General features: G+C 38.1%; 1 protein-coding gene across 4 annotated transcripts in view; it reads left to right on the top strand.

Moving 5' to 3' along the window:
- The window catches only part of ZNF106 (zinc finger protein 106), a 61,637-nt gene extending 35,718 nt beyond the window's left edge, over positions 1 to 25,919 (top strand). For 3 of the 4 annotated variants that reach the window (XM_082388696.1, XM_082388693.1, XM_082388694.1), the window contains 16 exons: positions 244 to 313; positions 1,655 to 1,809; positions 1,893 to 1,953; positions 2,457 to 2,795; positions 4,791 to 5,571; positions 5,932 to 5,987; positions 6,862 to 7,007; positions 8,480 to 8,614; positions 13,373 to 13,489; positions 15,820 to 16,011; positions 16,812 to 16,874; positions 18,200 to 18,319; positions 18,839 to 18,910; positions 19,737 to 19,808; positions 21,426 to 21,572; positions 22,012 to 25,919. In XM_082388696.1, coding sequence (XP_082244822.1) covers positions 244 to 313; positions 1,655 to 1,809; positions 1,893 to 1,953; positions 2,457 to 2,795; positions 4,791 to 5,571; positions 5,932 to 5,987; positions 6,862 to 7,007; positions 8,480 to 8,614; positions 13,373 to 13,489; positions 15,820 to 16,011; positions 16,812 to 16,874; positions 18,200 to 18,319; positions 18,839 to 18,910; positions 19,737 to 19,808; positions 21,426 to 21,572; positions 22,012 to 22,068 — 2,583 coding nt within the window. In that variant the 3' untranslated portion in view covers positions 22,069 to 25,919. Of the gene's footprint in view, positions 1 to 243; positions 314 to 1,654; positions 1,810 to 1,892; positions 1,954 to 2,456; positions 2,796 to 4,790; positions 5,572 to 5,931; positions 5,988 to 6,861; positions 7,008 to 8,479; positions 8,615 to 9,040; positions 9,407 to 13,372; positions 13,490 to 15,819; positions 16,012 to 16,811; positions 16,875 to 18,199; positions 18,320 to 18,838; positions 18,911 to 19,736; positions 19,809 to 21,425; positions 21,573 to 22,011 lie in introns of those variants that run through there. The other variant, XM_082388695.1, reaches the window with a different exon arrangement.
- Positions 25,920 to 26,111: the final 192 nt, after the last annotated feature.

Genomic DNA, 26,111 nt, shown 5'->3' with positions numbered 1-26,111 from the left:
GATTAGCGTCCCTCTAGGATGCTAGGGAGGTACTTGATCTTGGATTGTATTTTTTTTTAATCAGATACATTCATTCAACTAATATGAGTTCATACCATGTTCATGAGACTCCTACTGCCCTGTTAGAGATGGTAGCAATAATGAAGAATAATGTATGACGATCTTAGAACTGGTTCTTTTTTTCCCCTCCTGGATAATGGCCTTTACATATTTAATATTATTCAATTTTCTTTATCTCCTTAGGATGGATCTTCTCCTGAACTCCCAAGTCTTGAGAGAAAAAATAAAAGAAGGAAAATTAAAGGAAAGAAAGGTATAGTATAGAATATTCTGGCAGAAAGAAATTGTTCTTACAGCAATTCAGCCTTTTTACAAGTTGATACAGAGTGTAGCTTATCAAACATGGAATGCCCATTTATTTATTTATTTATATTTGTTATTTTTGTCATCTTGCTTAAGGGCATAGAAAAAGTTTGATTTCCTACTATATCCAGTTGCAGCTGTAGAAGAAATATATGATGCCACCTAGACCTGAAAACTAAAGTTAATATATATCTCGGACAAATTGAATTCAGTGTATAGCTAGAAAGTGTCACTGGGCCTTTTCAGTGGGGTGAAGAGGAATAAGGACATTTAGTAAAAATTTTATCCCTCTTGGTCATTTATAGCCATTTCTCTCACTTTCCATTTTTGAGGCATCTTGGTTGCTTTTCTCATGTGAGTTAGGTAGAGAAGTTATTAGTGTGGCTCCCTGACTAATATGCTTCTATGACTCTTGCCTTCCACTGACTCTAACACCGTTAGTGTATAAGGGCTAGTGCAGGAAGTGATTAGATGAACTTTCGGTGACTGGATGTGATAGATAAGGTGGGAGTCAAGGGTGACCTCATTTTCTGGGTGTGGCAGTTGGGTGGATGATGGCATTATTTGTAGAGCTAGAAAACTCCATGAGAGTTGCAGGTTGAGGGTAGAGGAAGATGGTGAGTTCCCTTTTGGATCCCTTGAGTTAAAGGACTTTAGAGACACCTAGGTAGAGGTATCAAGTTGGTAGTTGGATATGTGGGTCTGGAGTTTAGGGGAGAGGTCTTGGAGTATTGAATGGGAAATAGGCAAACATAAAGATGACAAATACGTGCACATAGTAGAACATTTTATTTAAAGTAACTTAAGTGTACTGTTTCAAAGCTATATTTTCTTCAGGATGCCTTTTGTAATAAAGAGAACTACTTTAAATTAACAGACTAGAAAAATATGAATCGGGAAGAGAGTGCAAGCAGTTCAGGTTTGGGGCCCAATCTAAGCCAAAGCCTTGGGTGAAGAGGGTAGTAGATAAAGGAACATGGGAGATGAAACCTACAAGAGTTGATTTGCCTGGGGCAGAGATGTTGCTTGGAAGGGTCATGGTGGAAGATGGTGATTTGGTAAATTGGTACCATGCATGTGGTGGTACGCTTGAAACCATGAGGCTTGGTTTCTGACAACATCAGGTTTGACTACATGATTTGTAAAATTTGATGAGTCTCCTTCCAGTGACCTAGTGGGGAGAAAATAAAGGCCTGTCCTAGACAATTGATGCAGTTCCATCTTCTGAGGAACTGTATTATTAAAGAGAAGTCTCCAGTATTAAACTGAACTTTATGGTTTCTTTTGACAGAACGTTCTCAGGTTGACCAGCTGCTGCATATTTCGTTAAGGGAGGAAGAACTAAGCAAATCATTGCAGTGCATGGATAACAACCTTCTGCAAGCCCGTGCAGCTCTTCAGACAGCTTATGTTGAAGTTCAGAGGCTACTTATGCTCAAGCAGCAGGTAGTAGCACATGGAATGTCTAGTGAAAATGGATCATCTTGAAGTTGGATTTAAAAATGCTTAACAAAATACTTTATTTTTAGATAACTATGGAGATGAGTGCCCTGAGGACCCATAGAATACAGATTCTACAGGGATTACAAGGTATTCAGAGAATCTGATGGATTGGACCCTCTGTAACTTGTTATTTTTTGGTTCTCTGTGGAGGGGAATTAAAGTAGTTTTGAAAAAGTTAATATGATTTTTCTCGTGTCTCCTTGGTTTCATCCTTCTATAGAAAGGCCTGTGAGACTGTACATCCCCAAAGTGCTTAGCAGTGGAGATAATGTTACAGAAAGAGTCCTGGGTTAGGAATCCTAAGACTAGGGTTCAAATTTTGACTCTTCTGTTAGTACCGACGTGACTTTGGATAAGTCACTTAAAATCTGAAAAATTGGAATATTAATGCCTGTTCTGTCTGTATCCTTGGTGGTTATATATATATTATATAACATATATATAGTATATTATAGCTTATATAATAATCTGTTTTAAAGAATTATGAGGGTTTTAAAAATTCTCTTGTAATCTTTAAAAATACAAATTGGCTCAAAAATGAGTGGCTTTTCAGATAACATTTTTGCATTTGTGTATGTTTCCCATTCTAGAAACATATGAACCTTCTGAGCGTCCAGACCAGGTTCCCTGTAACCTTACACGAGAACAAAGGAACATTAGATCTCAAACATCTGCTGATGCCACACTGCTGCCTACTCCTTTTTTCCCGGTTTTCCTGGAGCCTTCATCTTCCCATGTGTCTCCATCATCCACTGGAGCCCCTCTCCAAGGAATCACATCTACTTTCCAAGCCCATGGCAGCGTTCCTGCTCCGGACTCATCAGTTCAGATTAAACAAGAACCCATGTCTCCTGAACAAGATGAGAATGTGAATGCTGTGTCACAAGGCTCTGCTTGCAATGTGTCCAAGGAATTACTGCAAGCTAATAGTATGTAAACTTTTCTCTGGGTTAAGGGCAACCCTGTAGTGGGTCTACGGCAATTTTATATCAGTGATGTAACATCATACTTGCCCATTAAAACTGAAATTATTACAGTTTTTCTTGAAGTTTTCTTATTTAGGAAGATTATTTAAATATTGGTAACCTTTTTCTAATTTTCTCTAATGTAGGATTACTGAAGTGACTTTGGATTAGCACTTAACAGGTTTCATTTATTAGGATTGGTGCAGAATTATTTGGTTTTTGTGAGATAAATGGCATTGAAGTTGTTTAGTCAATTTTCTAGATAAGATATATCCTCTGAATTTCGCATTACTTAACTATCTTTATCATTTCAAGTACAAACTAGGGTTAATATAGACCTGAGGAGCAGGTGGCCATGATGAAAGGCAGAGGGCTCTGGGGTTTGGAATCATCTAATAGAAACTTGGGCGGTTTTGAGAAATAGCCAGGGTTTTTACTCTCTTCATAAAATAATTCTTACCTAGTTACCATTTGAGAATAATTTCCAAGCTATTTAAAATCTCATCTGAAGTTTGCATAACCACAGTGGTGCTACATTGAAAATTAAGTAAGAAGCAAACAGGGACTTCCCTGGTGGTCCAGTGGGTAAGACTCCATGCTCCCAATGTAAGGGACCCGGGTTTGATTCCTGGTTTGGGAACTAGATCCCCCATGCATGCCGCAACTAAGAAGTCTGCATGCCGCAACTAAGAAGTCCGCATGCCGCAACTAAGAAGCCTGCATGCTGCAACTAAGAAGCCTGTGAGCTGCAACTAAAGATCCCACCTGCTGCAACTAAGACCTGACACAACCTAAATAAATAAATAAATAAATAAATAATAAATAAATAAATATTAAAATGAAAGAAGCAAACTGATATTGTGTGATTTTTTTTTTGAGCAAAAACAAAAAGTCTGAAGAATTATCCTACATTTTGCTATCTGTTGCCACACTAATCATTGATATCTATATCAAATGTATATTATCTTTCATATTGAATTATGTTATTTTTATATGGATACTATTTAGTATTTTTTAAAAACTAGTAGTATTTTTTTCAAAAATAGCTTGTATTTTATTTCCTTTTCTGATTGCAAAACTAATTCATGTTCATTGTAAAAAATTGGGAAACTATAAAAATGTGGATTTGTTATTTTGTTATATATTTCAGTCTTTTAAAATTATAAATGTTTATGTGTTTACACGAGACTTTATACAAAGGACAAGTCATAGTCTGTTATAACTTGATTTTTTTCCCGCTTAATTATGATCATTTTCCTGTGTCATAAAAATAATTCACCTAAAACACTATTTTACTAGTTGTATAATATTTCAGAAGTTGCATAATCTGAATATACAATAATTTATATAATCTTTGAATATTTACGTTTTTTCCTTTTTTTGTATTCTGTATAACGCTGCATTGTATATGTCTTTGAGTATGTCTGTGATTATTTCATCAGTTTAAATTTCTAGACATGAAATAACTAAGTCAAGGAAAATAGACATTTTAAGTCAGCTGACTTTTTAACTGCTAGTATGTAGCTAAATTGGATGATATACAGGTAAAATGCATAATGAAAACTTCTAAGAAATAAAGGTGAAAGCACTTTAGCTAAATAGATATTTAAGTGTCTGCTAAGAATAAAACACATTGTTAAATATGTGGACATTTCAAACAAGAAAGAAAAAAGATCAATAGAAACAATCCCTGCCCATAAAAGGAGCTTTTGTAGGGTATAAGACATGCATGTAATTTGTGAGATTAATGCAAGGCAAAGTATATAAATACTGTAATAGAAATATGTGTAGGTTATGGGAAGCTGAGGGGTGAGATAACTAAACCATGACTGTTAAAGCTGTTAACATATCGAAATGTCATTATTTGGTAGAAGTTCAATCAGTGATAACTGTAGTTTATGACTACAAATACCAGACACAAAAACGATGGAATAATTTTTTTTTTCCTTCTCAATTCAGGAGAGATCAGTGACAGTAGTCCAGTTTATCCAGTTATCACTGCAGCATTGTCCTTATCAGAGCTAACAGAGAGATTCCATGAGCCTAGCCAAGAACTGAAGTTTTCTGTGGAGCAAGGAAATACCAGAAACAGAGGGAACAATCCCTCTTCCCAATCATCTGGTCTTCCTAGCATAAATAAAGAAGGTGAAGAGCCAAACAGAGGCAACAGCGGGTCTGAAGCCTGTACCAGTTCTTTTCCAAGATTGTCCTTTGCTTCAGAAACCCCTTTAGAGAAAGAGCCCCACTCTCCAGCTGACCATCCAGAACAACAGGCAGAGTCCACTCTGACATCAGCTGAAGCTAGGGGGAACAAGAAAAAGAAGAAGCTTAGGAAGAAGAAAACTCTGCGGGCTGCCCATGTTCCTGAGAACAGTGACACTGAACAGGATATATTTACTGCTAAACCTGTAAGGAAAGTAAAAACTGGAAAGTCCACTAAAGGGGGGAAAGTGACAACCTCCACCTGGGAAGATAGCAGAACTGGTCCAGAACAAGAGAGTGTCAGAGATGAACCAGATAGTGACTCGTCTCTGGAAGTCCTAGAAATTCCTAATCCTCAGTTAGAAGTGGTAGCCATTGATTCTTGTGAATCTGGAGAAGAGAAACCAGACAGCCCATCTAAAAAGGATATTCGGAACTCCACAGAGCTAAACTCATTAGAAACTTCTCGCTCTGGTTGTGATGAAGTTAGCTCTACCAGTGAGATTGGCACCCGTTATAAAGATGGCATCCCTGTAAGGTAAGGACACCGTGTTGGTCCAATCAGAACAGCTTTCACCGTTCTATTCTTAAAAAATAGAACTTTTTGTTCTGAATCAGAATTTTTTTAAAGAGTCACATTTATAGAAAATCAGTAGGGATAATGGGTATGGAAGAATCAAACCTTAGCAATGGAGATTTTCTGCTTTCTCATTTGTGTTGTAAATATTTACTGTACTTTTATTTCCTTTCATATAGAAATTTCAGGTGGAAAAACCGATCTCATATCATTGCTATTTTGTCCATTGTTTAGAACAATCTTTTGAGTCATGAAAATGTAAGTTTTACTGCCTGGCCTGTTCACACAGATGCTAAGAAGACTTTTGCTATTGTTTTGTAGTGTGGCAGAAACTCAGACTGTGATCTCCTCCATAAAAGGATCAAAGAACTCTTCAGGTATTTGGTTGTTCAGTTTTATTTAAATTAATCACAGAAAAAAAGTCTTGTAAATATTAGAGCCAGGGTTTAAATCTACTTAAATATGCTTATACAGTAGGGGGCGGGGACTGGGCTTGTTACCAAGAGGATTGCTTTGACCAGCAGTTATGGTATCCCTAAATCCTCAAATCCTGGCATTTCAGTTTCTTACTCCCGTCTCTCTTACCTGGCTGTCTTACGTGTTCAACTAATTAGTAAAGTTGGCCTTCTGTATCTTCGGTTCCGTATCTATGGCTTCAACTAACTGCAGATCGTGTAATATGCATTTATTGAAAAAAAAAAAAAAACTCGTGTGTAAGTGGACCTCAACAATTCAAACCATGTTGTTCAAGGGTCAGCTGTAAACAGGAGGATGTGTATAGGTTATATGCAAATACTATGCCGTTTTATATAAGGGGCTTGAGCATCTGTGGATTTTGGTGTGGGGGCGGTGGGGGAGTCCTGAAACCAGTCCCCTTTGGATACCAAGGGACAATTGTATTAAGGTTTTGTTGGCTCTGGGGTGTTTTGCTTTGAGAAGGAACTACTTAATTCCTTACTCAACAAAATAACTGGCAGCAGAGGAAACTGGATGTGGAAAGATACTTGGTGCCTTATGGGTATCACTCAAAGCTCACTATATAAGTATCTTGTTCCTAAGTGAAAGGTCTTCCCTGCCTTTTCTTATTATGAAATCTTCATAATGAAGATCACTAATGAAAATATGGTGTTTTGCTGGGGGAACTAGGCTTTAAGGAGAATCCAGAGACCACTTTTTCGTAATGTTTTAAATTTTTTAGTATCTTTTGAGACACAAGCAGACACATCTCTGAAACATATTCTTGTTTTCTAGAAATATCTTCAGAGCCAGGAGATGATGATGAGCCCACAGAAGGGAGCTTTGAGGGGCACCAAGCTGCAGTGAATGCAATTCAAATATTTGGGAATTTACTGTATACCTGTTCAGCAGATAAAACTGTCCGAGTTTATAATCTCGTGGTAAGTTGATACATCAGTTTGAATATTTTTGCTTGGTTGCAGGTTTTAGAAACTCCAACTAGCTGTCTCTTAGACTAGGAGTTTATTTGCTGTCCAGAGATGGAGTGGGCTTTAGACTAACTTTAGATACAGTTGATCCAGTGGCTCAGTGGGATCACTGGAGACTTAATTTCTTTCTTTATCTCCATTCTGCCTTCTCTGATATCACCTCTTCCTAAAGCAAGTTCTCCTCCTGCTCACAGATAGATGTCAGTAGCCACAGGGGTTTCTTTTCCCTCCCACCACCAAAAAAGGGTCCTGTGCTTTCCTCTCTGAACAATCACTTGGCAAAAGGAAATGGGATTATAACAATAGGCTCGCAACAGTCAGGTCCCAGCCCTGGAGTTGATGCGAGGTCTGTCACATAGCTGCTACATAATAGAGAAGGGTTAGAGTGAGTACTGGGGAAGTAGTCAATATAAGAGGAGGCATTTTCCCTGAGAGTTGATTAATTATCCCGGTTATTAAGAAGAGCAACGGTCTTCCACTACCCCACACTTAGGATAATCTGATGCTCATTACTCTCAATTTTCATAGAATGGACTTTTGAGTTTTGAGTCTGGTATGCATCAAACTAATTCTGTTTATCCACAACGATAGCCAAGAAACTTTAGGAACACTATGTTTGAACAAATATGGTGAAAGTATTTGAAATTGATGAAGTCCTTGAAAATCAAAAGATTAGATTGATGATGGACTGAGAAAATGTGTTTGCTGTAGGCAACAGGTATATAGGTTTCTTTAGCCTAATAATGTGAGGGCAACAGGGATGACTGAAGGAAGGAAGCAGTGGTACCAGGAGGTGTGAGTGTAAGATTTGGGGAATTGGCTCTAACTCTGAACTGAAAGGTAAGTATAGGTATATATGTACATTCTAAATATATAACAGTATGTGCACAGAGACAACAGGATGTTCCATTATGAAACCACACCTGGAACACTAGACCTGTGATGGCACCTGACATGTCTTTGAACATTGTGGCGCATGCTCTGCATACTGATCAAATGCAGGAACTTATTTGGGTAATTAGCTATAGTTTGGATTTGCTAGCTTTTTGGTCCACATTGTTGGAGAGCCTTGCCCTAGATATTAACTAAAATTCTGATCTGTCTTATTATAGCAAATTGCCCTAAGTATTGGGTTGGCCAAAAAGTTTGTTCAGGTTTTTCTGTAACATCTTATGGAAAAACCCAAACGAACTTATGGCTCAGTTAATATATAGTTACAGGTACCTCAGTACATGTGACTGTTTGCTGGGCATTCAGTGAACAGGTATTTACTGAACACCTTTTGATACCAGGTACTATTCTAGACTCTGAGGCTACAACAATGAACTGTATGTTTTAGCATCTTTTTTTTTTTTTTTTGAGGAAATACATTATCTAATCCATTTATATCCACAAGTAATGATCTGAACTGTGCTTGACTTTAGAGTCGGAAGTATATTGGTGTCTTTGAGGGCCATGCCTCCAAAGTGAACTGCCTCCTGGTTACTCAGACCTCTGGGAAGAATGCTGCCCTTTATACTGGTTCCAGTGATCACACCATTCGCTGCTATAATGTTAAGGTAAGTGGGTCCAGCAAAATCAAACGTGATAATATTGAAACACTTTGACTGTATTTACTGTGTAGAGTGGAGACACTGAGACAGATGCTTCATTCTGTTCACTTTCTTGCTTCTGAACTTACTTCAGTACCCTTGTATAGCCTTTAGAAGAAATGAGGCTTAGATCTAAACCATGTTTTCTGTCTCTCTCCACCAGTATCTTTTCACTTACTACTATTAATAATATACCTCCTTTGATCTTTTCAACAATTACTCTTGAATTTTATTTTCACTTCATATGCCAAAATTAATACTAGAGAGAAAACGAAATGTTTAAAATTTTTAAACCTGAAAACGTAGAAGTAGGTATCTCCTCTGAGAAAGAATTTTCTAAATATATTGTAAGAAATGAGAGAAAATCGTTTGCATTAAATATATATATTATAGGACTTCCCTGGTGGCACAGTGGTTAAGAATCCACCTGCCAATGCAGGGGACACGGGTTTGATCCCTGGTCTGGGAAGATCCCACATGCTGCGGAGCAACTAAGCCTGTGCACCACAACTACTGAGCCTGTGCTCTAGAGCCCGTGAGCCACAACTACTGAGCCCACGTGCCACAGCTACTGAAGCCCATGCTCCTAGAGCCCATGCTCCACAACAAGAGAAGCCACCACAATGAGAAGCCCACGCACCGCAAAGAAGAGTAGCCCCCGCTCACCGCAGCTAGAGAAAGCCCGTGCACAGCAGCAAAGACCCAATGCAGCCAAAAATAAATAAATAAATAAATAAATAAATAAATACACACATATATTCTTTAAAAGATTTGATTATTTAAGACAAAATTTATAATACCAAAGATTAGGTTTTTAACATATATAGATGGAATGTGTGGTAACAGGAACACAAAGGAAAGGGAGGATGGAATTGTGCTGGTGCAAGGTTCTTATATTTTACTGGGGATAAGTCAGTTTTACTTTGAACTAGATTGTTACAATTTAAAGAGGTAATCTCCAGAAGGCCGACTCACAGCTTCAGTGTGCATCAGATAGACCTGGAGAGCTTGTTAAAACACATATTACTGGACCCCACTCCCAGAGCTTCTGATTCAGTAGGCTTGGGATAGGGCCCAAGAATTTACATTTCTAACATGCGATACTGATGCTACTGGTGTAGGGGCCACACGCTGAGAACAGCTGCCCTAGAGCAACCACTAAAAGAATAAAGCAAAGAAAGACAGCTAAAAAATTTAATAGAGGAATTAAAGTGGCATACTAAAAACCACTTATTTAATACAAAACAAGGCAGAAATGGGGGAACAGAGAAATAAAAATGAGACAAATAGAAAGCAAATTGGAGTCTAAATCTAGTCATATTTAATAATTATATTAAATGTGAATTAACACTAAAATCAAAAGGCAGAGATTGACTAGCTAAAGAACAAACATCAAAATCTGTGCTGTCTACAAGACACACCTTTTAAATTCAGACACAAGTAGGTTGAATTAAAAGAATGGAAAAAAATGTACTATGCAAATAATAACAAAAAGAGCTAGAGTGATTGTGTTACTATCAGGCAAATAGACTTTAAGACGAGGAATACTACTGAGACAAGGGTGGCATTTCATAATGATAAAACCGTCAATATAGCAGGAAGATAGAACAATTAGAAATATATGTACCTCATAACAGAGCACCAAGATATGTAAATTAATACTGATAGAACTACAGAGGAGAAATAGACAAATCCACAATTATAGTTGAAGACTTCAACACCTCTCTCAATACTTGATAGAGTACTGGACAGAAAATCATCAAGGATGTAGAACTGGACAATACCATTAACAAACAAGATCTAATTAATACTTATAGTTAAAAAAAAAAATTAACATTTATAGACTCCGCCATCCGAAACAGCAGCATACACATTCTTTCCAAGTGCATATGGAGCATTCACCAGTATAGACCATTGCTGGGTCGTCAAATAAGTCTTAGTCTTACTGAGAATCTCAATTAAAAGAATTGAAATCATTTAGAATATGTTCTCCAACCACAGTGAAATTAGAAATCAATAACAGAAAGAAATCCACAAAAAAAAAAAAGAGAAAGAAATCTTGGAAGTCCGCAAGTAAGGGGTAATGAAATAGCATACTTCTAAGTTACCCATGATTCAAAGAAGTCACAAAGGAAATTAGAAAATATCTTGAACTAAATGAAAATGAGCATCCAACTTAACATTTGTAGGATAGCTAACGCATTGCTGAGGGGGAAATTTCTAGTTTTAAATGCTTATATTAGAAAAAAAAGTTTAAAATCAATTATCTGAGTTTGTAAGAAAACAGAAAAAGAAGAAAAAGTTAAACCCAAAATAGATATATAAAGGAAATAATAAAGAGCAGAACGGAAACCACCAATTTATAAAACTGACACACAATAGGGAAAAATCAGTGAGACCAGAAGCTAGTTTTTTGAAAAGATAAATTTAAAAAAAACTTTTAGCTAAATTAATCAAAACAGGGAGAAGCCACAAATTTCAAATATCCAGAATGTAAGAAGGAGCCTCATAACAGCGTTATTAATGAATACATCCATCAACTGATAAATGGATAAATGTGGTATATAAAAAGTGGAATAATACTAGCAACAAAAAGGAATAAACTATTCATACATGTAGCAACATCGATGGATCTCAAAAACATCATGCTAGGTGAAAGAAGTCATATGTAAAAGACTACATACTGAATGTTCTCTTAATATGGAATTCTAGAAAAGGCAAAACTATCAGAGTTGCCTGGGATGGCAGTGGGGACTGACTGAAAGAGGGTACGAGGTAACTTTTTAGAGTGCTGGAAACGTTCTGAAAGTTGATTGTGGTAATGGTTGCATAACTGCATACTTTACTAAACTTAATGAAACGTATATCTAACATGGTGAATTTTATTATATGGAAATAATACTTAAGTCTGTTGAAAATTGTAAACAGATTTTGGCAAGAAATTGTCTTAGGTAAAAAGAGGGGAAAATAGTAACAGGATAGGATAAACATAGGGTTAATATCATATGTTGTAAGGAGCTTACACCTTTGAGAAGAGAAATAGTAAAATCCCTACACATAAATTGAAAGACAGAAATTCTTTAAAAAGAGGATATACAAGTAACTATTTGAAAATAATAGTCTTGTCAATAAATGGAAGTTAAAACAGAAGTTCAGTACCATTTTGACTTATAAAATTAGCAAAAACTTTTAAAAGATTTTTTAATGTTTTTAAGGGTTCTAACCCGCAGTAGTATTTGGCATAGTGGGACTGTACATTACTGAAAAAAATTATTAGTTTTTGAAATTGAGGTGTAACTTTATATAGTAAAGTACATACATTTTAAGTATACAACTTGATGAATTTTTACATAGATACACATTTGTTTAACCACCACCAAGATCGAAACACAGATCATTTTCATCCCCCTAAAGCTTCCCTCATACACCTTCCACTCACCACCCCCAGCCAAAGAAAACTATTGTTCTGATTTCTATCATTATAGATTATATTTGTCCGTGCTTGAACTTCATATAAATAAACCATACTGGATGTATTCTTTCACATTAGCTTTAGCTTGCCATAATGTCTGAAATTCATCTTTATTGTTGCATGCACCAATAGTTCTTTTTTATTACGGCAACGTATTCCGTTTCTCCTATAAAATTACAAAATGATCTCACACGATGGGTTAGCCAGAGGCAACATATATGTTATCATTTGAGCATATTCACTGTCTTTTCCTTTATTTTACAATTGCATATGCAGCATTTATATTTGTAATTTTATGCGGGGAAAGTAATTTAAAAGACTGACTCTTTCAGGTACGAAAGAAGGCTGGAAGAGATCAAGGCTTTGATAGTCTACAGCTTTTATCATCCAACCCATAGCTTGTCCCATCCTACTTATAGGATGGGACAAGTAGGTCCTACTTATAACCGTCTTGATTTTAATTCTGTATTCAGACCTCTTTAAAAAGCTAAACTTGGGCCTTTAGTCACTTAGTATCATTCAACAGCATTCAATCTTGAGCACTTACTATGTAACTGGCCCTGTTCTAGGTTCTAGGTAATTAGATTTTATCAGTGTAACCCAGTTCTGGAAATTCATGGAAATGGTTTCTTGAAGGTCAGCTCAAACTGTGTTAGTATAGGCTGGATATGCATCAGAATTATGAAGGAAATTTTTAAAAACACATATTCCAGGGCCTGAATTAGAATCTCAGGGACTGGGGTGAAGCTTGGGGTTCTATATATTTTCAAAGCTTCTTGGGTAATTATAGACCAGCTAACCTGATACTGGTTTGAAGGAGGCGTTTGGGAGCTATTAAAATAGAGAATCAATTGCAGGAAAGTGCATATTTGATTAACGCAATTATCAGATATACAACTATAATCTTTATTTTCCTTTTTAAATGTCAAGTGCAGCTTTAACTTTATCTTTGGCTACTTAATTTAAGAGGCTAGAACCCAATCCATAGTGCCCTTTGAAGAATTTCTACATTCCAAATTAGAAAGATAGGTAACATTAGAAGTTATATTTGATTACTATAGTACCTACAGCTTGAGGGTCTTTGGCTACATATTTCGAAGCAGAAGACAGTCTAAGATAGTCTTCTACAAAATAGAGGACACTACATTTTCTTCCTCATAAAAAATCATTTTACACTCTGTTCTCAGGAGGACTGTTTTCACATCTTATTTGCCTTTAACCTCTGCTGATCAGGTGTTGTGTGCTTTTATCAGACTCGAGAGTGTGTGGAGCAGTTACAGCTGGAAGACCGGGTTCTCTGCCTCCACAGTAGGTGGCGAATTCTCTATGCAGGACTGGCAAATGGCACTGTGGTCACCTTCAACATAAAGGTTAGTGGTTGGGGAGAGAAGACTGAATTCCCATGCCGCTTGAAAATGGTGTGAGTGTGTGTGGGAAGAAGTTGAAGGCAGACGTTTTCCTGTTTTTGTGTGTGTTTGAGAAAGCAACAGAATTAGCCGCTACTCAAAAATTTATCTTCTGTTGTAAGTGAAACAAGATGCTGCATTCTGTCTGCTCAGGCCCGAGTGTGCCAGGACCAAAGTGTAACTCTACTAAATTAAACCAGGCCTGATGATTTGGGGCCAAATAATGAGTCATAGGTTAAACTAGTCTGTCTCATTTTAAGAATGATACCATGAAATGAGCTTAAATTCCTTTGAGTATGACATTGATGTGGTTTGGAACTGATTTATAGTTTCATGAGGGTAGCTTGTTCTTGACTTGAACTAAGTCAAGGTTTGCCTTCATTCCTGTGGGCCTCATTCTTTCCTGACCCAACTATAAATCCATTTGTTGAGCAAACCTTTATGGAGCACTATTACATGCTAGGTCTCAGGATAAGGCTTAGGAAATGAATACGGAACAGTTCTTGATGGCCCTGTGTGCTTTGTTAATGTAGTTGGACTTGTAAGCTTTAAAGTAAGAGAGACATGATCTAATTTGTATTTTAGAAAATGTCACTCTGGAGTTGAACAGGATGGAAAATACTGGTACTAGTAGAAGCTTGGAGACCATTTAGGAGGCTTTGTTATGGCGGCTGACATGAAAGATTAGACTAAGGTGAAGAGAAGAGAATGGATAAAAGATGTAATTGGAGGTAGAAGTGATAGGTTTGGTTACTAGTTAGTTGTAGCATTCTATCCCGAGGCCATCTGGTCATCTTTTAACAGTGTGTTAGAATGTTACTGTGTTATGCCTTATTACAGTATCATATGTTTAGTTAGTACCTACTATCTCTCTTTCTACCAGCTAGCTGGAACTACTTATAAGGAATTCAATAAAATACGTCATGGTTTCTGCCTTTAAGAAGCTTAAAATCAAGTTAGAAGAAACTAGCACATATATAATCAAGTGTCAGATTATTTGGTTCACTAGATATGAGTAGATCACAGAAGGGTAATTAGTAAAGGTTTTTGCATTCTAAATGCAAAGTGCTAACAACCTAGATTAGATTTGGTTAGGGCAATAGAAATGAAGACAGAATAGATTTAAAATATTTTAAAGGATAAAACTTGATAATTACCCAGTTCTCGTCTATTTTGTGAGATTAATCAAAGGTAGGTAGAAGTTTTGGGGCAAGATGATGACAAATTCGAATGGGAATGGTCTTTATTTTTATTTTTTTGAAATGGTCTTTAAATGGTTGAAAAGCCCCAGCAAAGATGGACCTTGAGACAGAGATTTGAGAGTTTCTGCAGAGATATGAATTTTGAAGGCTTGTTAGGGGCTGGGCCTTTTCTGTTTTGCCCATATTCCTGGAACGCAGTGCTTTCTGGGGCTCAACAGAAAGCCAGGGCTGTTTACCTGGGCCTTCCCACCACTGGGCCCTGAACTCCATTGATCTGTCTCCCCCGCATCTCAAGATGACTGAGATTGATGCTCAGCTCTGTAGGCTCCCAGCTGCTGCTCTTGCCTAGTTTCTGGGAGTTTTATCTCATGCACGCACCTTAAACTACCTTTTTAGAGTTTTGGGGAAGTAGGAAACTTTATGAACAAGTTTGGTTTGGGAATGAGGGAAGCAAGTCTAAAATCTGAGGTAAAGGAGTGTTTGGGAATTCAGGATGTGACCATGCCACTCTGACTGATACAAAGGCTTCTGTAGTTTAACTTAATGATGTCATGAGAGATAGACATAGAACCAGAAGTCAGAAGAAGGTCAGAATAACAGAAAGGTGGAGAATGAGAGACTCTGATTGTCTAAGAAGGTAGTTCTCAAAGAGAGTTTTGGAAACAACCATGACAGAGTGCATACATTTTGGATGGCAAAAAAACAGTGAGAGTTCTTGGGTCTGTGGCATGGAAAGTGTATTCAAATATGAAAAAAAGGTTTATCATTCATTATCATTTACTTAAGGGAAGTGAGAGAGGGCGTAAAAGAGAACCAAATTCTAATTATGGTCAGGATAGTGCGGGTCAAAGGTAGAAATGAGTTTATAATGTAAGACTGTCCCCACTAGAATCAGGAAGGAAGGAGTCATGAATACAGAGAGTATTGGAATAGGAATGGCAGAGGTTGGGGAATTAGGGATAGGGAGTAGATATGAGAACTTACCGGTGCTAGAATTTAGAGTTTGTATCAAGGTAGTGATTTGGGTTAGTTGATGTTGAGTTTTTCCAACTAAGTTGCTTTTACTTCATATAATGGTGGTGTATTTTTCAGAACAACAAACGACTTGAAATCTTTGAATGCCATGGCCCTCGGGCTGTCAGCTGTCTTGCCACAGCTCAGGAAGGTGCCCGAAAGCTGCTGGTTGTGGGGTCTTACGACTGTACCATTAGTGTACGTGATGCACGGAATGGACTGCTCCTGAGAACTCTGGAGGGCCACAGCAAAACCATTCTCTGCATGAAGGCAAGTATAGTGCAGAGAATAGGAGTTCATTGTCTGGTACAAATAGAAGGGTGTGAATGAAATTTCCTATGTTGTCTAATGCCTTATTTAGAATACAGATTACTATCCTTTTTTTTTTTTTTTAATTAATTATTTAATTTATGGCCGTGTTGGGTCTTCGTTGCTGCGCACGGGCTTTCTCTAGTTGCAGTGAGCGGGAGCTACTCTTTGTTGCGGTGCGCGGGCTTCTCATTGCAGTGGCTTCTCTTGTTGCGGAGCACGGGCTCTAGGTGTGCGGGCTTCAGTAGTTGCGGCACATGGGCTCTAGAACGCAGGCTCAGTAGTTGTGGCGCACGGGCTTAGTTGCTCCGCGGCATGTGGGATCTTCCCGGACCAGGGCTCGAACCCGCGTCCCCTGCATTGGCAGGCGGATTCTTAACCACTGCGCCACAAGGGAAGTCCCTACGATCCTTTTCTTTAGGCCTGGATTACCACGGGACATACTGTTTTTTAATATATTAACCAAGAGGCAAAATTGTATCTTATTGTAGAATGTAGATATACTCGAATGTCCTTCTAGGCTGCTTCGTAATCATTCCGAAGAAGCAACAAACCCAGTAGTACATTGTCAATTCATCTGAGTACTTGGTGGCAGCACATAAGTTTCAGTTCAGAAAATTTGTCTGAGAAACTTATTTCATACCTCGTTCATGCTCATCTCAAAATAGGGTGGGAAGTAGAATTTGCTAATGTGTATTACAAGTTAAAGGAAACTCAGAACATTATATCGAATCTCATTAACTGAATTTTTTTTCTTTAAGGTGGTGAATGACCTTGTGTTCAGTGGCTCCAGTGATCAGTCAGTCCATGCCCACAACATTCACGTAAGCCATGTTGGTGTAAAGAAATCTTTAGGAGAATGATGATTAAAGTTTGAAGGATTCCTCAGACCTCTTGCAATTTAAATTAAGCCCTTTTTCTAGTGAAAGACTTAATAATAATCCCTGCACGTAAGCTCTTGGATAATATTAAGTACTGTAGAAATTCTGACCTCATCAAAATTCTTAGTGGGGAATAGACTCAAAGTTTATGTAAGGTTTAGTTTGAATGCCTCATTTAAACATGAGATAAATTGAGCATCTGAGGCTCTAAGAAAGTAGATATGATACGCAGTTTAAAATAGCACAAGTAAAAACAGCCAAGAGACTCTGCTCAGGTCATAGAGGCTGCTTTTGAAGCTCAGTTCTTAGTCTGTAAACCTGGGGGTTATCCAGCCTCAGGGACTTGGTGTCCAGATCCAGTGAAATGATAAAAGTGAATATACTTCAAAAGCTATAAAATACATACACACAGAGCTGTGGCCCTTCTCTTTCTGTGACTTGGGGTTTTCTCCATCAGGATACAGTGCAGGGCTTCCCTGGTGGCGCAGTGGTTAAGAATCTGCCTGCCAATGCAGGGGACACAGGTTCGAGCCCTGGTCTGGGAAGATCCCACATGCCGCGGAGCAACTAGGCCCGTGAGCCACAACTACTGAGCCTGCGCGTCTGGAGTCTGTGCTCCGCAACAAGAGAGGCCGCGATAGTGAGAGGCCCGCGCACCGCGATGAAGAGTGGCCCCCGCTTGCCGCAACTAGAGAAAGCCCTCGCACAGAAATGAAGACCCAACACAGCCAAAAATAAATAATAAATAAATAATAAATAAATTAAAAAAAAAAAATAATCCTCCTGCCAATGCAGGGGACATGGGTTCAAGCCCTGGCCCGGGAAGATTCCACATGTCGCGGAGCAACTAAGCCCATGCGCCACAGCTACTGAGCCTGTGCTCTAGAGCCCATGTGCCACAACTACTGAAGCCCGCACACCTAGAGCCAGTGCTCCTCAACAAGAGAAGCCACTGCAATGAGAAGCCTGTGCACTGCAACAAAGTGTGGCCCCCGCTCGCCACAACTAGAGAAAGCCTGCACGCTCAACAAAACCCCAACTCAGCCAAAAATAAATAAATAAATGTATTTAAAAAAAAGGTACAGTGCATACATTTTGTATAAGTAACAAATGCTTGTGGGAGTACTTCATCTGTTAAAATTAGTACAGCTACGTGTGTACAAGTAGTCTCAGAATTATGTCTTCTAGAATTACAGAATTATAAATCTCAAAAGTTGGAAGGAATCTTGAAGTTCAGTCTAGTGACTCGTATCTCTCTTCTGATGCAGACTGGTGAGCTTGTACGGATCTATAAAGGTCACAATCATGCAGTGACTGTGGTGAATATCCTAGGAAAAGTGATGGTGACTGCTTGCCTGGATAAATTTGTTCGTGTCTATGAATTACAGGTAGAATTTAGATCCAGTATTTTGCTTGAATGACTTGGGGAGACTGTCTATTTGGATTTGGTGTTGATTTTTCTATATGGAAAGGCTGGGGTGGAACTCAGGAATCTGCGTTCTTCACAAGTGCTATAGATAATTATGAAGTAGCTGGTCCTTGGAGGACGCTTTCAGAAACACTACTCTGAGATACCTGGTCAGGCTCACATGTGTTAAAAATTAAATGGTTTCTGGAGAGCAGCTGTAGTCTGTAACACCTGTCTGATTCTCTTTGTGTGCAATTTCAGGTTTGAGACTTTGACACTACACAGAAATTGGTTTTATTTTTTCCAGTTACCAGCTCTTCCCTTGAGGAGAAGGAGTTGTTAGATTATGTTTCTGTTAACATGCTACTGGTACTTCAGCTTGGTACCTCAGGTGTAGTTTTAAACCTTTCAAAGGCCTTCAGGGACTATGCTTGTTAAACACAAGGTATAAATAACCTTAATTCTCTCTCTTTTTTTTTTTTTTCCCCCTCCACCCAAGTCCCATGATCGATTGCAAGTATACGGAGGACACAAAGACATGATTATGTGTATGACCATCCATAAAAGTATGGTGAGTATAATTTGCCGTGCCACATATTTGCCTTTGAATGTGTTTACTAAAAATTGTACAAACTATTAATAATGTTACTACTTGTCACTTCCAAAGATGATATCTGTTTTTGATATGCCTCATTACTGAATGTCTTTCTATCTCTTGGTATTATAATATTGAGAACCCAGTAATGCTGTTGAATATTCCATTTTTAATAAGAGCTAAAATAATTACAATAAAAAATATAATACCACCATTAAATAGAAGGTAAATTTAAGATGTTTCCAAAAAAATAAAATAAAATTGAGTGGTGCTTTTTTCAGAGACATTATGATCTGGACAGTACATTGGAATAGAGTCAGGAGATTTGGCCAGTGTGGCATAGTTATAGCAGACCTAAAAGTAGAAGCTAACTCATGTAACCCTGCTAATCCTTGATTTAATTTATTTTTAAATTTTGAGGTTGAACGAGAATGGATGTTTTTCAGACTTTAAGCAGTAGAACCTTTTGTTCCAATGAAATACAGATGCCTAATATGCAATGCCCAGTAGAAGCCAGAGCTACACCAGTTAAAGTATAAGTGGTGCCTCTGATCCCTGCCACTTCCGCTCTCAGCCACAATCCCAAGAGTGGCTCTCTAAGGAGCACAGCTTCAAAGTGTCCAGACTAGAAGATCTACAAGATACTTTCCCATTATGGTACTCTGGGGCTGGTTTGGGTTTAGGTTTATGTTTTCTTGTTGTTGTAGCTGCTACCAGTAACTTTTGACTCTTATTTTGAGGATGATTGTAGTAGTTTTATTGTGTGTTGTTTTGGTCTGATGTGATAAACCTTTTTCTCTAGATTTATACTGGCTGTTATGATGGCAGTATTCAGGCCGTGAGGCTAAATCTGATGCAGAATTACCGCTGCTGGGTAAGGAGTGAAACTGTTCTTGTCACCAGACTTAGATGTTGCACAACCCCAGGCCAATTTATAGATCTTCATTATCATCGGTTTAGCATTTTTATATTGAGCGTCTACTTTTGCCTTCCACTGTAGGACAGATAAGCTTATTTTTTAAAAACTACATAAAATGCTTCCATACTTCTGTAATGAAAAGTCTAATCTTAGGATTAGATATAAAGTATATTTAAGTATCCACTCAGAGTTTATCTCTTTTGTGTTTTTTATTTTGTTTTATTACTCTATTGATACATGCCTCCAAAAACATCAACAGTACAGAAGTGTGTGAAAGAAAAGTGGAAGTGCTTATTTTCATGACCTGCCCACAATACTTTACCCATTCCTCAGGCATTACATGTATTAATAGTTTGGTTTGTTCCTCATTGGTTTTTGAGGAATAGGCAGATAAAAATTTGCATTTTTGAAGTTTTAAACCTCAGTTTACTAGGATAAATTGAGTGGTTTTTATTTTTGGGTGGGAGCTGGTGATTAACCCTCAAAACTTTCACACTGTTTCTTATAAGCCTTAATTTGTTTCATCAGTTCTAATAGTTAGTTGTGACCAGAGAAAAGTTGATGGCACTGAATTTTTTTTTTCCCTAAACCCTGACCTCCTTTTCAGCATTGATGAAATGAACTGGATGCCCTCCATTTTAAAATTTGATTTTGGGTTTGTCTCTGGCCTAATTACTTTTCAGCTTTTTACACATCACTATCTTTGATTTTTAGTCTTCTCAGTGAAGACAAGCAAAATCTAGTACAACAGGCTCCAGAATATACAAATAGACTTCACTTACCTAGAGAAACGAGGAAAATACCTTCTGGTTTTAAAGCTGGGGTGATGGAATAGTGCTTACAGAGGAAAAACTCAAATTTGCATTACTTTTTAGAAATGAACATGTTAGAATGAGAATCATAGGATTTCTTACAAGCCCGTAGGGAAAAAAAGCCAAGACAAAGAGTCTTTATGCTTTCCGACTAACAGTTGAAACATAGCCACATTTATAATACAGTAAAAAAAAAGGTGATCACAAGACTTGATTCAAGTAATAAAAATTGTGAGTAAAGTCAGGCTTCCTTGGCAGTTTTCTACAACAAGTATTTCCACAAATGTAGTTTTTTTTTAATCAGACATTTGTATTTTCAAGTTTACAAGTCAACAGTTCTTAGAATTGTTAAAAATAACCCTTAAAGTATTGCAGGAAAGCTCGTTGCCTTTCTTAAATAAATGGACTAAGAAACTCATTTTATGATGGCAAGATAAAGCATAAGTATGGTTTAAATTGAATTTTATGTAACTTGTCCGTCAGTATTTGCTAACAGCTTCCTTATCTAATGATGTAATGGCTGCCTTTGCCTAATAGTGCTTTGCCTTCTCAAAATATTACACTGTCAAAAGACTTCCCAGTCTTTTCAAGTTTCCCATTAAATTGATGATTAATTTGGTTGCCTCTGGCTTTGTCGAATTTTCTAGCCAAGAATAAATTAAAGAATAGGGGCTTACTTACGGGATGCAAGTGAGGAATATGCTCATTGCATGTTTCCTATGCTCTCTATAACTTACCCTTTCATTCTGTTTCTCTCCAGTGGCATGGGTGCTCTCTGATATTTGGCGTTATAGATCATTTAAAACAACATTTGCTGACTGACCATACAAATCCGAACTTTCAAACTCTGAAATGTCGCTGGAAGAACTGTGATGCTTTTTTTACTGCTAGGAAAGGATCCAAACAGGTACATCAGTGGGATTTGAGGTCAACCTGGGGTCATTTGACTGCTCAGAGCAGGGTTCAGTAAACCTTTTTTGCCTTATTAGAATGTTCATAATTGCAATAAACAGGGAGAGTGTAGGGATTTTTCTTTTTATTACTATCCAGGGATTTGGTGGATAGCTTAATGAGGTTTCAAATGAAGAATAGGTAGTTTTTGAGAAGGAGCCTAAAGAGAATGTTTTCACATGTTTCTAGTCCAGTAACTGAACCTAGAGGTTTATTACAGTGCTCTTGTTAAGAACTCATCTTTAAGTGCGCAGTTCCATGTAAATTAGAGTGCTGGGTCCTAACTGCCTTTCATGTGTGGATCTTAGAATGTACCTGTGAAGCTCCCTGGCTTTGACTTTCTCTTGTCCTACTACCATCCTTTCTCTCATGGGCCCTTTTCCCTTTATTCCTAGGATGCTGCAGGACACATTGAACGACATGCTGAGGATGACAGCAAAATTGATTCATGAAGTTTTTTGCCTCCCATGTTGGGAAGTCTTTAGTTGAACTAATTTCACATCAGCCCCTTACACAGGCCAGTGTCTTCCCTTCCCTAGTGAATCAGGGAAGGAGAGAGTGGTTACTAGCCAGGCTTACCACTAGCATAAGTCTGGACCGCTCTATGGGATGATAGGTTACACTTCTAAGTTCTTGCTGGAGGTTTGTCAGATTTAAACAGATTTTTAAGGAACCATACTCTTCTGGGACAGCATGGCATATGGTAATTTATGCTACTGGTGTTCTCCAGATGTTTATTAAAGATACAGATCTTAATTGGCTACCCGGTTTGACCCTAATCATATGTATATTTTATTGATTTCAGTCTGTGATTTTTAGTTTCTGTTCTTATGATGGTTTAAACCTATAGGCAGGCTTTTAAGTACAAATTTGTCCAATGCTAGATTTTTAGGATCAGTTTTAATTTCTCCTTAATTATTACAATCAGTTAATTGTAACAGCTGGATATTTAAATTGGAAGCAAATAGTTTCCTTTCTTAACAATTATGTACAGTGTGTTTCAGTATGCTCTTTGTAGATAGAGCTGGCTTTAAATGCTAAAGGGACACACAGTAGGTTTTTAACAGTTAGAGTAACTGCTCTGCTGATTATATTTTAGGAACTCAGGCAGCAAATCACGTAATGACAAGTCCTTACAGACAGTACTTCCTATTGAACTTCTGCAGATTTTGATAGAGTGCTCAGTTCAAGGCAGTGCATAGACCTAATGTCTACTTGGAAATCTCACTGTTAGACCTGGGCACTCACTGCAGGCATTGGCAGGCTGTTCTAACTGGAGGTATAACCTTTATCTCTCTTTCCAGCTTCTGACTCTCCAGGCGGGCTGTGGGTTTGAAACCTTTTCATTTACTTCATTGCCAAACCCCACTCTTCTATTCTCTGGCTGTGCCTAGACTGACAGTAGCCATCATATACTTCCTCTGGGCTCACAGGGTACTTTCCACCCACCCGCAGTACCCAAATGGGGGAGTCAGGATAAAGCATCTGAATATAGTTTTCAAGGCCTCAAGCAGGCTTCTTAAAGACCAATGTCTTGCCTTCACCTCCCCCACTAGCTGGGAAGGAAGGGTGGAGTAGGATGAAGGGAAGGACCCTACCTGTCCATTGAGAGCAGCCAAATGAACAAAGCCTTTATGAGACCGCTTTGTTTTTGGATTTTCTCTGGACTCTTAAGAGAAGCCATGGAGGTGTTGCTTTCCAGCCTTTTGTTTCTAGATTCTCAAAACTCTGAAAGATTCTACAGAGAGAGAGAGGAAAAGGGAGAAGAGCCCAGCGCCACATACCAAGCTTCAGATGTGACGCCTGTTCTTTCCTAGGAGTGCAGAGCATCCAGGTTTATCCCCACCCATCTTAGTGCACACACTTCTACTCACATGTCTTCGCTCAGGCTCTGGGGCAGGGGGACTTCCCCAGGGGTTCATGGGTAGGTTTCAAGAGGGTATCCAAACCCCCTGGAATTGTGTGTAAGACTAAGTAGGTGTTTTTTTTTCCAGGGAAGCCTCCAGTGGTTATTACTGGATCCAAAAAAAACCATTAAGAACTAATCTAGGAGCTACATCTAGGTAATGAATGGCTCCATAAGCTATTTCCTTTTGTCCTTATGAATGGCAGAACTCTTGTGTTGACCACACTATTGAGATGTGCATGATACTTGAGAGAGAACAGAGAAGATCCTGTTGCATAAAGTTTGTGTGTGCTGTTTCTGTCTGAGAGCAAGCATTCCCATCTCTCACCCCATTTCCTGTACAGGTGACCAGAGAAGCTAAGCTGTTCTGTGGGTTTGGGAATGGTGATTCCCAGGAAAGTACGTTTGCATTTATTGCTAAACCTGGCATTTTCCTTTGGGCTGAAGTGAACCCACATTTCCACGTTGGCTGGGCAGTGTGCCGAGGAAGTCTTGCATACTCTGTTGTGTAGGTGCCCTTCTGTCCTGCCTGAGGACATGTCTGAAAAGATGAGAGTGGTGGAGCCTCTGTACAGCTAGAAGCGGGTATGTGAGGTGTTGGGCAGTCATGGGGAACTATTGTAGGTATGAACAGGCTGATAGAATCAGTAAAAACTGATCTGAGCTTAACTTTCATAGAATCGTGCACAGTCTATCTGCCTTTATGTGTGCAGTTGTGGATGTTCCTTGTACATGTGTATGCGCGTGGGCACCTATGCTTGTAATACTTTTCCTCATTTCACAAGAATTTTCTTTGAAGCTGTGGCAATAATGTTTTTGTTTCAAGAATGTGTAAAATTCGTTTAACACCAGGTTAGTATATTGCCCTAAATGCACTGTTGTAGCCATCTGTTTAGAAATAAAGGCACCATAAGCATCTTGGCTGCTTATGGTTGTATGTTATTACTTTTAAGTGTCTTGAAAGTTATGCAAAAGTCTTGTTTTAAGTCTTCTACAATGTCTTGGCTGATGCTGGCCTTCTGTTCCCCCTCAGAGTAGAGCAGTGGCTCAGGGATTTGTGTTGGCTCTGATATTTAGTACTTAGTTGAGGAAGGAAATTGTTACATGACCTGACAAAACACAACTCATTTCTTATAAGGAATTGGAGGCCATTTTTAGAATGTTATTTTTAATTACTTGTGTTTACTTCTAACAGCTAGAAGACAAGAAAACCATAGCATAAATCCTTTTGTGTGCATATGCTAGGGTTTTAATGGCAGTTTATTCTGATGAAATATCAGTCACTTCAAGTTTTATCCTGAAGTTTTAATCAGGTTCAAAATTTTGGTATACTGCTCTACTCAGTATAAAGCAGTTAAACACAATACAAAGTTATCTTGACCTGATGTTACTTGAATTTGAGAAAACGTCATTGCTATTACACACCTGCTTTTGTGGAGAATTTTTTTCTGCCTCAGAAGAGTTAGCAGTTGAGTGTTTAGCTCCTGACCTATCTATAATTTATAGGCAACATCACTGCCATTTAAGTGATTATTTGCCAAACAAAGGGTTTTTTGTTTTTGTTTTTTTGGTAGATTATACAGTGCACAACTTTAGTGACTAGGTATGTGGATGATTTGGTAGGAGTAGGTGTAGAAAACTTAGTGGAATGGTATGGTATATTTTATGGAAGAGAATTCATTGGAGGGGAAATGAAAGTATATTGTGAAGTGGGATTTAAACAGCATGTACCCTCTGGTTTGCAATTTATATACGCTGTCTTATAAATTTTGTTCCTGTTACCTAAAGGAGAACTCCTAAAACTGTTAAGAAGGCCATGCCTGCCACATTGTTAAAACAGTGATTTTATCCCTGCCCCAAATCATCAGATTCCTCAGGATTTCAGAGAAGCTGTCTAATGGTTAGAATTAGAAGCTGTGGTAGAGATGATTTGGGTTATACTGAGTTCCATATACAAGTGGATGTGAAATCCTGATTAAACCAAACCTACTGCTTACCAGACAATAACCTCTAACCTCACCTCCAACCCCCAAGTATGTGGCCTTGCTGGGTCACATGGTGACTAACGTTTCCCAGATTTCCTCTAAATTCAAGGTAGTAGCCCAATTGAATTGGGGGAGGAGGGAATCAAGGAGGAAAGGCTGTTGAAGATCTTTCTCCTACTCAAGAGAAATATATGCCCTAGAGCTGTGCCAGCACCCTTGGTGTCTGATTTTTTTTTTTTTAATTGAATATGGGTTAGACGAATGAAATCAGATGACACTTGACAGCAAAAATGTTTATAAGCAAATAGCTTAGCCTTCTTACATTTTGGTATAAAGCTGCAAACTTCCTAACTTTGTAAAGCAAGATATAAAGCAAATATAAGGGGAAAATAAAGTACTTTTACTAATTGTTTATTTTTGTTACCTTATCTGCATATTCATAGCCAAACCCTTCTGTTCCACATTGGTATAGAGAACAAGAAGGAAATTGGGTAGAAAATGAAAGATGGTTGTAGATATGCCACAGATCATGGTCCAGATAAGCTCGGCAGACAGCTACGTATAAGGATTTGTCCAAGGTCATACAGTAGGTCAATATTAATGG

This window comes from Balaenoptera borealis (assembly GCF_965194805.1).
Source record: "Balaenoptera borealis genome assembly, chromosome: 3".
NCBI lineage: Eukaryota > Metazoa > Chordata > Mammalia > Artiodactyla > Balaenopteridae > Balaenoptera > Balaenoptera borealis.
The sequence above is the reverse complement of the archived record's forward strand: the minus strand, read 5'-3'. Positions and strand labels throughout refer to the sequence as shown.